A 12,774-nucleotide genomic window follows, 5' to 3' on the forward strand; every position below is an offset into this window, starting at 1 on the left:
GATGACACAAAAGTTGCTCATTCACTCATGGGTTTGATGCCATTAATCGGACAAAAGCAGCGTCAAAAGCATCATTTATAAACCAGGTTCCCGAACGTGAACAAGAGCCGTAATTTGGTTTATGGTGCTGAAGAGTGTGTGAGACGACAACTTTTACTTCCATGCTTGATACGAAAATATGTTTTCATATCTCAAAAAACGTGATTGGATTGGCAACAACTAACACCAGATTGAGATTCAGCGCCCCCAAATTCCCCAAAATCTGTTGAAAAACTCCATGTAAGAAAACTCTTGTTAATTAATGTTATATTTAGTATCTGTACATAGAGAACATTGGAGATAGTGATGAAACCCACAAAAAAAAAAAACCCTCATCAAATCAACAACATTCTGTCTCTAAGGGCTCCACTGAAAAATTGCTAATTCAAAAATAAAAGTGAACTTAAAGAAAACATGATTAAATTAAATATGTCGTCGGTAGTGGTACAACTCTTAAAAAAAAATGTTAAAATTCTCATTTTCGACACTAGATTTTTTTTAATAGTATTGTAGTATTTGATTTTTTTCTTTTCTATTCTTTCTTCTTCCACTTATGGGTCAACAGAAATGCAATGTTTGTAACTTGATAACTGTTAGATTTAGTCTCTTTAAATAGAATAAAATGTACTGAAGCTCACAATTATCAATTTATAAACCTTTTTTACTTTAAAAAAATTATTGTATCAACAAAAGGTACAATATACGAGGTCTGTTAGAAAAGTATCCGACCTTTTTATTTTTTTCAAAAACAATATGTATTTGAATCATGTGTGATTGCATCAGCCAAGTTTGAACCTTCGTGCGCATGCGTGAGTTTTTTCACGCCTGTCGGTTGTGTCATTCGCTTGTGAGCAGGCTTTGTGTGAGCACTGGTCCAACCCTCTCGCCTTTTTTTTATTTCGAATAAATGTCTGAACGATTTGGAGCTTTGCTGCATCATTTTTCCAGAAACTGTGAGAGACCTCCAGGTGGACACCGTTCGGAAAATTAATATGGCTTTCAGGGATGATTTTATGGGATACACAGATTAAGGAGTGAGCCAGAGGGTTTTAAAGACCGCCCACACTGCTGAGAGCGTGCCGCGCTCCGAGCACCGATCGCAGACTGAAACCCCGCTGAACAACCAGATCATTTCCAACGTGAAGGCTTGTTGATCCGCATGGTCGTCTGACTTTCACAAAAGGCAGAAGGCGTGGACATCAGCACTTTTTCGGCACATTCCAGTGTTACAGGAGTTTTTTCATGGAAAGAAAAGTGGAGGGATGCGCCACGGAGCCGTTCATTACGCAGCACAAAACCACCTCCGTGTTGGTCTCACAGGACGGCTTTCAGGTGGATTTCAGATGGCTGCCGGTTGCTTTTCAGTCGTGTGTTTATCCAAGAAATTGAGCATGAGCTGGACATGCCCCAACATGTCCTGTGAGGCTTCATCACGGCGTTGCTTTGCGCCATGCGGCTCCACCGCGACGCGCGGAATTCCGCTCCTCTTTCCATGAGGAAAACTCCTGTAACAGTGGAATGTGCCGTTCATTTCTAAACTGGACGCTGTCTTGATCCGGTATGTCGTCTGACTAGCACAGGAATTGTGAAAAGACGTGGACATCAGCACTTTTTCGGCACATTGAGACAGACGTGCGGAGGAGTTCCGCACGTCGCGGTGGAGCCGCATGGCGCAAAGCAATGCCGTGATGAAGCCTCACAGGACATGTTGGGGCATGTCCAGCTCATGCTCAATTTCTCGGCTAATCACACGACTGAAAAGCAACCGACAGCCATCTGAAATCCACCTGAAAGCCGTCCTGTGAGACCAACACGGAGGTGGTTTTGTGCTGCCTTATGAATGGCTCCGTGGCGCGTCCCTCCGCTTTTCTTTCCATGAAAAAAACTCCTGTAACAGTGGAATGTGCCAAAAAAGTGCTGATGTCCACACCTTCTGCCTTTTTGTGAAAGTCAGACGACGTCCCGGATCAACAAAGCCTTCACGTTGGAAATGATGTGGTTGTTTCAGTGGGGTTTGAGCCTGTCGATCGGCACTTGGAGCACGGCGCGCTCTCAGCAGTTGTGGGCGGTCTTTAAACCGTCTGGCTCACTCCTTAATCTGTGCAATCCCTATAAAATCGTCCCTGAAAGCCATATTAATTTTCCGAACGGTGTCCACCTGGAGGTCTCTCACATTTTCTGGAAAAAAACTGATGCAGCAAAACTCCAAATCATTCAGACATTTATTCGCAATAAAAAAACGACGAGAGGGGTGGACCAGTGCTCACACAAAGCCAGCTCACAGGCGAATGACGCAACCGACAGGCGTGGAAAAACTCACGCATGCGCACAAAGGTTCAAGCTTGGCTGATGCAATCACACGTGATTCAAATCCATATGGTTTTTGAAAAAAATAAAAAGGTTGGATACTTTTCTAATAGACCTCGTATACTGTACTTCAGACAGCACATTGACACTGCAATTTTTATATTCTTTCAACCCATTTCATACAAGATTTCACTCATGAAATTTAACAATAAATAAATAAAAATGCCCTGCAGTGGCGTGCAAAGACATTCCAGAAAAGATCAAGAGGGAGCAGGTTTTCTTTGCAACCAACAACTCCAGCAGATGGTTTCACTGATGAATATCACTTTGAGCAGATGGAATCAGTTTATCAGTGAAGCCACCTGCTGGAGTTGGTGGTTGCAAAGAAAACCTGCCCCCCTTGGTCTGGAATGTCTTTGGACACCAGTGCCTTAAGGTGTAGACTGAAAATAAACAGTAAGGAGAAAACATTATAACACTGTGCTGGAATTGGGTTATTGTAATGAATTACATTTAATTAACTTATTTGGAATGAATGGCACCTCACATGGGCACCAATTTAATGTAGTGAATAAGTAGTTAAGCCTCGCAATGTGTTATTGGCCTAATGGCCTAGACCTCATTTAATGGGCCACCAAAATAACAATTTTATGGTTTAATAATTTTTATTGAATTAGAATAATATCTAATTACCTCAGGGTACCACCTATTTAAAGCATAGGTACTTTAATTTTAAACAACCACTTATTAATCAGTCTCAAATTAATCAATCAGTCTCAATTTAATTAATCAGTCTCGGGTCTGAAAGTCTGAATTCTATGATATGATTGACCAAGGGTTCCTTCTGAACAAAAAATGAACCACAGCAGAAATATTTACATTTTATTTACAAATATACAAGGAATGAACAGTTTACTGGCATTTTGAGTGGACAGTGATAAATTAAGTTCATTTATGGACACAATTTGCTTACTCATGAGACGTTGAAAGAAAGTAGTGAGATAAAGCTTAAAGACTTAAAGTAAATAAATCTGATTAGAATTTGGTGATGAAATTTGAAGCCAATTATTATTAAGAAAATTATTAAACAAATATAAGAATATGTTTAAAAGAAGCCACTTTGCATCCATTGACAACAATACCCTTTTTCTGGAACCTTTACCTGGGTCACTTAGCTGATCCGTTGAAGAGATGGTTCGGATGAACTGTCCATCCGTTGTTGATGTGTCTTGGCTTGGGTCAGGTCAGGGGTTAAACCAGCGGTCTCCCGGGCGATCCCAAGGCTTCAGTGTTGGCTGGTTGTACCGACAGGATGACTGATGCTTGCAGTCAGGTCTGTCGCCAGCTTGCTGGACCCCAGAGGTGGAAGGCGTTTGTTGAAAATGGGTTCTGGTAGCTTTCAAAATGTTTGTTGGAGCCAGGTTAAAAGTCTTTGCGAATTTAGAAAAAAGTCGAAACTTTAAGAGCAGCGCTGTAAAGCACAGATAAGGAAAGTCACTTTTCTGTAAATTTGCTATTATTTTGAAAAGTTCAGCTCAGAAGTTCTCTTAAAAATTTGAAAGACTTGACAAACCTTAAAAACATCAGGCTATTAATTTGTTAAAAGTTATCAAAGAATGAAACAACGAATGAAGCCATGTGGTAGCTTAGCTAGGCTAGCATGGGGCCTTGCTGACCCAAAAAATAAAGTTAAGCATTTGAAGAAATGAAGAGAGAGGCAGAAAAGGCCGGCAGAAGAAGCTGAAGGGCTGAAGAGCTCCTTTCTGAAACATTTAAAGGGGGCTTATGTCATTAAACCCCACCTACGTGGATGGGTAACTTCACAGAAAACTTAATGTGTTAGAGAGGCAGAGAAATTGAGCAAACACTTGTTCTAAGACATTTTTGGGATGAATATGACGTTATTAAAGGCTTAAACACATCCTACACACACTTGGTTAACAGAATATTCCATTATCAAAACAAGGATAAGTCAGAAAAAAACATCACATTTAAACACAACAGCAGTTACAAGGAACACGTCATTTAAATGAAGTGATTATATGTAAATCATTTTGTTTGAATAATCAACACAAATAACATTAGAATTTTATATATGCATAACATAAAATACCGGTCTCTTGCATTCCTATTTAAGCAAAGCTCTCCTCACTTATACCTAGAGATAATAGCTGGTTGTCAAGGCTCAAAGGTTATCCCTACATCTTATCATGGAAGAGATCCTCTTGCAGTCTGGAGAGCTTCTGGCCTTGGTGTGAGGCCATAAAAGGTGGATTCTCCTGGCCTGGGAAATTTCAGATTCTGAAGTGAAGCAATTATAATGTCATGTAATTCACAGAGACCAAAATTTAACTGATAAACAAGCAAGGATTCCTTTGAACCTCTGAGTCATAGTTCTGTTGTGATGTGGGGCCAGAGTGGAGTGTGAAAACACAACATTCTCTGTCCTCAGTTCAAAACCTCAGGTTTTTGTTGAGAAAGCATCACTGTATTTATTTAATTACAGCAAATCGAGGCCATGTGCTACATTATTCTTTTTGCAAATGGGTCAGTTTAGTATCTAGGTTGCTGTTTGAATTGATCCTATGAATTAAGTCATTAAAAACTGCTCAACAGCTGAAATGATTAAAGTTCCTGCACGCCTTGTGTCTTCCAGGCTGAGCATGCAGCATGCATCAAGGCTGACGGGGTTGCAGTCATTGCTCCTTCCTTCCTCAAACCCAAGACTGCAGGTCTCTAACAGTTTGTCATGATGTCACATGAGGGGCAATTTTAGATTTCAACAGTTGTATACCCTCTTCCTAAAAACACTTCAAAAGTGAACTAATTAATATTTGCTTCAAATCATTAATCTAAATCTTTCCTTCTGTCCTACCTCAGACGCATTGAGGAAGTTCCTACAGGAGGTGGCGCTCTTTGCCCAGGGTTTGCCCTTCTATTACTATCACATTCCTGCTGTCACCGGCATTACCTGTGCGTTCCAGTTCCTACGGTTTGATGACTTATGCTTCTCCTTGCATCAGTAAAGTGCATTTAAAGTGTTGGTGGAGCACAAAACTACAGGTATTAAATAGTCAAACAGCCACTGAAGGTGATGCATACTGTACGAGGTTTATTAGAAAACTAACCGGCAGTTTTATAAAAAAAAAAAAAAAAAAAAACTATATGGATTTCAATCACGTGCGATTACACCAGACATGCTTGAACCCTCGTGCGCATGCGTGAGTTTTTTCACGCGTGTCAGTGACATCATCCGCCTGTGGGCAGGCTTTGAGTGAGCACTGGTCCAGCCCTCTCAGCTGAAATCCTTTGTCTGAGACGCTGCTGGAGACGGCGCGCGTTGCTTTATCAAAATTTTTTCAGGACCCGTGAGGGATATCCGAGTGGACACTATTCAAGAAATTCAGCTGGTTCTCGGTGAAAAGTTTAACGGCTGATGAGAGATTGTGGAGTTTCTTTCGCTTTAAGGACAGCTCACAAAGCGGATCGGCGCGGTCGGAGGTGGCGTCCGTCTGGCTGTTTCGAGCTCAAAACTTCCTAATTTAAGGCTCTGTTCACCCAGGTCGTCGTCAGACAACAGAGAAGTTTCAGAAGAAGTCGGCATGAGGAGTTTATGCGGACATTCCACTGTTAAAGGAGATTTTGTAATGAAAGAACGTGCGGGCAAATTCGCCGAGTCGGTTCCGTGACGACGACGCAAATCCGTCTGCGCTGCGACAGGAAAAACACCTCCGTGTTGAAAACCATTTGTAAAATTCAGGCGGCTTTTGATGGCTTTCAACAAGTGAGCATCTGAGAAATTGTTTAACAGCTGGGCATGTTCCAACTTGTCCGTTAAGGTTTCCAATGGAGGTGTTTTTCCTGTCGCGACCCCCCGCGGTCGGGTCCGGCCCGACATGCGAATCTGCCCGCACGTTCTTTCATTACAAATCTCCTTTAACAGTGGAATGTCTGCATAAACTCCTCATGCCGACCTCTTCTGAAACTTCTCTGTTCTCTGACGACGACCTGGGTGAACAGAGCCTGAAATGTGGAAGTTTTCAGGTTGAAACAGCGAGACGACGCCGCCACGGAGCGCAGATCGCCGTCAGGCGCCGTGGGCCGTCCTTAAAGCGACACTTACACACCAAAATCTCTCATCAGCTGTTAAAATTTTTACCGAAAACCAGCTGAATTTATCGAATGGTGTCCATTCAGTTGTGCCTTACAGTTTTTTAAAAAACTTTGATCAAACAAAGCAGCAGTCTCTGAGCCATTCCTAAACAATGAAAAAAATCGACGAGAGGGTGGGCCACTCCTCACTCAAAGACTGCCCACAGGCGAATGACGTAACCGACAGGCGTGAAAAAACTCTCGCATGCCCACGAGGGTTCAAGCATGTCTGATGTAATCACATGTGATTCAAATCCATATGGTTTTTGAAAAAAATAATAAGGTCGGATACTTTTCTAATAGACCTCGTATGTCTACTACAGCAATAGATTGTGAAATATTCACGACTAGTTCACACAAGTGGCACAAAATTTATGCATGCCAGAAATTTTGAACATTGTAAAATTTTCAGATAAGATGCTGGTGTGCAGGATCTACAGGTTGAACAAAAGACCAGTGTCACACAGCTGCAAAGTCAAATGCCCTGAGGCAGAATGATGTTGTCAGTGAGCTCTTTGCTTCTCTGCAGAGAGTCTGAGAACTTCCTGAGACTGAAGTACATGTATGTGACTAATGTGTCTGAAGTATGATGACCCTGTTCTCTTGGCTTTGTGTGGCCACATGTTGCTACGCAACAATTTCCAACTTAATACTGTAGACAAAATGTTCCAATTATTGATGTAAAAATAAAAATGAATAAAAAGGTGAGGAAAGAATGGCTGTGTTTTAAAATGGCACAAATATATGTTTATGTCTTAGGACCTGCAGTTGCTGCTTATTGAAGATGTTTGAAGCAAGAAATAGGTCAAAATTATGATCCTGGAATTTTTAATATCATCAGTGAAAAGTCAGGGAAAAATCAGGGAATTTTGTTCCCATAAAATGTTGGGAAGCCTGAATCAGGGTTTAAATGTGAAGCTTGAATGATGGTCTCATGACTTTTCACTTAATTGCACCACTTGTCAGCCGGTTATAACTGGAGACGCGCTGTAGCTTGGGCGTGTTACAGACTTGCTAAATGTGAGGTTGTTGTGTTTATTCTTCAGGGCAAGCGAAAGAGGTGTTGGAAGGTATTGAGACGCTCATTCCTTCCTTCAGTGGTGTGAAGTTCTCCAGCAGTGACCTGATGGACTTCGGTCTGTGCCTCAGTAATTATCAGAAGCAGTTGTTCCTGTACGGCGTGGACGAGGTCGGGGTTTCTCATTTCTTTTGTACTACAACTGCATATGTATAGAAACAAGTGTGTGTGTATGTGTATAAGAGAGAGAGAGACACCCTAATGTGGTCCTTCAATAGATTCTAAAATGTATTTATTTCATTTTTCTATAGCAACTCCTACCAGCACTGGCAATGGGAGCAGATGGGGCAGTGGGCAGGTCAGTATTTCATCTCTGTTCTAAAACCATCACCGTGCTGGAGGAGATGTCCAAATGCAATCAGGGCTGGAAGTATTTGGACAGTGACTACTACTACTACTACTATTTTTGTGGCTTCTGGATGCCAGCCATATGTACACATAGTTCCTTGATTGTCCAAGCCCATAAGTAATTGGACAAACTACATACAACCCCTGGCAATAATTATGGAATCACCGGCCTCGGAGGATGTTCATTCAGTTGTTTAATTTTGGTGGTCTGGTAACCTTTGCAGCTATACAGTAGTGTTCAGAATAATAGTAGTGCTATGTGACTAAAAAGATTAATCCAGGTTTTGAGTATATTTCTTATTGTTACATGGGAAACAAGGTACCAGTATTCAGTACTCACATATCCAACAAGACCAAGCATTCATGATATGCACACTCCTAAGGCTATGAAATTGGGCTATTAGTAAAAAAAAAAAAAAAAAGTAGAAAAGGGGGTGTTCACAATAGTACAACCCCTGGCAATAATTATGGAATCACCGGCCTCAGAGGATGTTCATTCAGTTGTTTAATTTTGTAGAAAAAAAGCAGATCACAGACATGACACAAAACTAAAGTCATTTCAAATGGCAACTTTCTGGCTTTAAGAAACACTATAAGAAATCAGGAAAAATAATTGTGGCAGTCAGTAACGGTTACTTTTTTAGACCAAGCAGAGGGAAAAAAAATAATGGACTCACTCAATTCTGAGGAATAAATTATGAAATCACCCTGTAAATTTTCATCCCCAAAACTAACACCTGCATCAAATCAGATCTGCTCGTTAGTCTGCATCTAAAAAGGAGTGATCACAACTTGGAGAGCTGTTGCACCAAGTGGACTGACATGAATCATGGCTCCAACACGAGAGATGTCAATTGTAACAAACGAGAGGATTATCAAACTCTTAAAAGAGGGAAAATCATCACGCAATGTTGCAAAAGATGTTGGTTGTCCACAGTCAGCTGTGTCTAAACTCTGGACCAAATACAAACAACATGGGAAGGTTGTTAAAGGCAAACATACTGGTAGAACAAGGAAGACATCAAAGTGTCAAGACAGAAAACTTAAAGCAATATGTCTCAAAAATCGAAAATGCACAACAAAACAAATGAGGAATGAATGGGAGGAAACTGGAGTCAACGTCTGTGACCGAACTGTAAGAAACCGCTTAAAGGAAATGGGATTTACATACAGAAAAGCTAAACGAAAGCCATCATTAACACCTAAACAGAAAAAAACAAGGTTACAATGGGCTATGGAAAAGCAATCGTGGACTGTGGATGACTGGATGAAAGTCATATTCAGTGATGAATCTCGAATCTGCATTGGGCAAGGTGATGATGCTGGAACGTTTGTTTGGTGTCGTTCCAATGAGATTTATAAAGATGACTGCCTGAAGAGAACATGTAAAGTTCCACAGTCATTGATGATATGGGGCTGCATGTCAGGGAAAGGCACTGGGGAGATGGCTGTCATTACATCATCAATAAATGCACAAGTTTACATTGATATTTTGGACACTTTTCTTATCCCATCAATTGAAAGGATGTTTGTGGATGATGAAATCATTTTTCAAGATGATAATGCATCTTGCCATAGAGCAAAAACTGTGAAAACATTCCTTGCAAAAAGACACATAGGGTCAATGTCATGGCCTGCAAATAGTCCGGATCTTAATCCAATTGAAAATCTTTGGTGGAAGTTGAAGAAAATGGTCCATGACAAGGCTCCAACCTGCAAAGCTGATCTGGCAACAGCAATCAGAGAAAGTTGGAGCCAGATTGATGAAGAGTACTGTTTGTCACTCATTAAGTCCATGCCTCAGAGACTGCAAGCTGTTATAAAAGCCAGAGGTGGTGCAACAAAATACTAGTGATGTGTTGGAGCGTTCTTTTGTTTTTCATGATTCCATAATTTTTTCCTCAGAATTGAGTGATTCCGTGTTTTTTTCCCTCTGCTTGGTCTAAAAAAGTAACCGTTACTGACTGCCACAATTATTTTTCCTGATTTCTTATAGTGTTTCTTAAAGCCAGAAAGTTGCCATTTGAAATGACTTTAGTTTTGTGTCATGTCTGTGATCTGCTTTTTTTCTACAAAATTAAACAACTGAATGAACATCCTCCGAGGCCGGTGATTCCATAATTTTTGCCAGGGGTTGTATAAGGAGTATTTTTACTATGTCATCACTTTTACAGCCAGTTTTCTTTAGACAAGTCAGGAGATGGAAACATGAATATTTCCAAGTCACTGAATATGTTTTGGGCTTCATTTACATCAATCCTTAGGAAAACCAAACAGTATAATACTCTGTGGTCAATCTGCCTGGAGGTGCCAGTTCTTAAAAACGTAGTGACTGTGCAAGGAGGAGACTAGTGAGGGAAGCCACCAAGACACCCAGGCCAATCTGAAGTCATTATAGACTTATGTGGCTGTGAATGGAGAAACTGTGAAGAGTGCATTTTTTCTTTGTTGATATTTCAGCTACAGAAGGCACATGGGAGATACAAGTCTAGATTAGATCCATTTTGTTGTGTGGAATTTCTTCTCATCTCTGTCCCACCCTGCTGGTCAAACAGAGAGAAGCTGCACTTTCCACTGTCTCTGCAGTCACAGCTACAGAAGCTTATAGCATCATTGTCATTGGTGACTTCCCTCACTTGGCTTCTCCTTGTGTAGTGTTGGAAAAGTTCTTGTACTTTATTATTTTTCATTATTATCATGATGGGAGAATGTGGAGTTTTCTTTTAATTGATATCATGTATGCTGAATATATATTGTGCTAACTTTACATTTAATGCTGGGAGTTTTCATGTGAAACAACAAAAGACAGCTCTTCTCAGGGAATAAGATAAGAGACGGCCACTCTCCCCCATTTATAAAATGTGTTTGTCTTGGCCAACCTTGGGGTAGATAAGTCCGGCAGCAGTATTGGAGACATGGGGAGGGTTATGACTGTGAAATCTTTGCTAAGATACCCCCCGCCGTGTGTTACAGGCTGTATATATTCTGAGGTTTTTCTAATGTGCTTCAGTGGTGGCACTTCCGCGGTAATAAAGTCTTCAGACTGAAGCAAGACATCTGTCTTCCTCTTCCTCTGCCGCGATTCAGGGCGGTTACTATTATTACGTTATTATTTTTCTGACAGTAGTCAGTTTTTTTAATCTGCCACCACCACACAGGTTTTCTGTACACAACCATACTGTTTGTATTTCTTAATGATTAATGTCAGTGAAAGCCAAGAAATATTCAGTAATTTTGAGATGTTCATATATCCATCCTCTGACTTGCTTAAAGAAAACAGGACGAACGTGATTATATTATTCAAGTGTAAATTTGAATCCTCCACAGTATTAATTCAGCAGGAGAAACTGGTCCTTCAGGACATGGCAACTACAAATATGATCCTTTCATTCTTCTTGGGAACAACTACAAGTACCTTGTTTGTGTTCTGCCTTCAGCACGTATAATTATCTGGGATGCCAGGCCAATCAGCTTCTTTCAGCGTTTGAGAATAGTGACCTCGTCCAAGCCAGGAAAATCCAGGTAGAGTGGTGTGCATTCCCCAATTGTTGCTGTCTCACATCGGTTTTGGGTGCTGACATCTTACTGTACTTTCAATAAACAGAACAAGATGCAAGAACTTATCAGTTACGCCATGGAAAAAGGTGGGTGATAGCCAGGGTTCTAGCTAGGACCATTTTAGTGCCGGGTAAATTATGTGATTGCAGCTCATAGCTTCAGAGGGCCGTGGACCCCTGAAGCTATAGGAGTTTTATACACAAAAAAATTACTGGCAAGCCCTATTTTAACTAATTTTGGGTGGTTTTAGATGCATTGAAAACAAGAATAATAAACAAAAAAAATTATATTTATGTTGTCATATTTGTAAGATCAGAGTTAATACATTGAACAATACTGAAAATGTTAAAAACACTAATATTTAATGGACAAAGCATTTACTCTCTTCTTCAAAAATGACAGTAGTTTTTAATCCAGTGAAGCAAGCAGTTTTTTCTGTCATCCTGACAGTTTAGTTTTTTTTTGTTTTCAACATTTTTGAGTGGGAATGCATTATTTTTTCTTTTTAAACAATATAACACCTAATTGCCTTGTTTGAACACGAACTGAATCTGGACTGATTTGTCAAACCTGCTCTTTTAAATGAAAAACTTTCTGAATCAGTTCCACTTTCCTCTTTCACTGACACTGTGCCCCTCCTCTCTCTCTCTCTTTCTCTCTCTCTCTCTCTCTCTCTCTCTCTGTTTCTCTCCCTCCCCCTCCTCCTCCCTCGCTGATCACACTGACTGCTAGAGGTGGGCGATACTGGAAATTTTGGTATTGATCCCATACCAAGTAAATACAGGCCCAGTATCACCGATATCGATACTGATACTTTTTCATATTTAAGCTTCACAGATCCAAAGGATCCAAAAGACCTAGGATAGAATTTCGCCAAACATTGTACGTGACAGCAAAATACTTTATCACAATCAACATTTTTGTTTAAAAAAATATCACTCAACACAACTTAAAACAAAATCTCCTGAGGTAGAGGGCTGACAAACCACAATACAAGGCTGCGCTGCTCCGTGTTGTGTGACACAGCGCAGCGCTGCTCTTACAGAGAGAGTAGACTTTGATGAATCTGCGTGCGCAGCAGTCAGTGCGTGCGGGAGAGAAAAAAGGCTTGAGTATCGATCTTTTTACACGAGGATCGTTCAGTATCAATACCAGCATTGGTATCGATATTAGGATCGATCTGCCCACCTCTACCATCTGCTCTTTTTCAAACTCTGAGCTTTTTGGAAACACGAAGCCTTTCAACTGTAAAATAAACTGTAAATTTCTGAATGTATCATGAAATACGGACA

General features: G+C 40.6%; 1 protein-coding gene across 3 annotated transcripts in view; it reads left to right on the forward strand.

Annotated features, from left to right (window-relative positions):
• npl (N-acetylneuraminate pyruvate lyase (dihydrodipicolinate synthase)) overlaps nucleotides 1-12,774 on the forward strand; it is a 44,367-nt gene that overhangs the window by 28,541 nt on the left and 3,052 nt on the right. For all 3 annotated transcript variants that reach the window (XM_034180206.1, XM_034180204.1, XM_034180205.1), the window contains exons 6-11: nucleotides 5,003-5,078; nucleotides 5,227-5,319; nucleotides 7,545-7,687; nucleotides 7,828-7,874; nucleotides 11,362-11,446; nucleotides 11,529-11,568. In XM_034180206.1, the coding sequence (XP_034036097.1) occupies nucleotides 5,003-5,078; nucleotides 5,227-5,319; nucleotides 7,545-7,687; nucleotides 7,828-7,874; nucleotides 11,362-11,446; nucleotides 11,529-11,568 (484 nt within the window). The remainder of the gene's footprint in view (nucleotides 1-5,002; nucleotides 5,079-5,226; nucleotides 5,320-7,544; nucleotides 7,688-7,827; nucleotides 7,875-11,361; nucleotides 11,447-11,528; nucleotides 11,569-12,774) is intronic.

Source organism: Thalassophryne amazonica, chromosome 10 (assembly GCF_902500255.1).
Source record: "Thalassophryne amazonica chromosome 10, fThaAma1.1, whole genome shotgun sequence".
In the NCBI taxonomy this organism is placed as follows: domain Eukaryota; kingdom Metazoa; phylum Chordata; class Actinopteri; order Batrachoidiformes; family Batrachoididae; genus Thalassophryne; species Thalassophryne amazonica.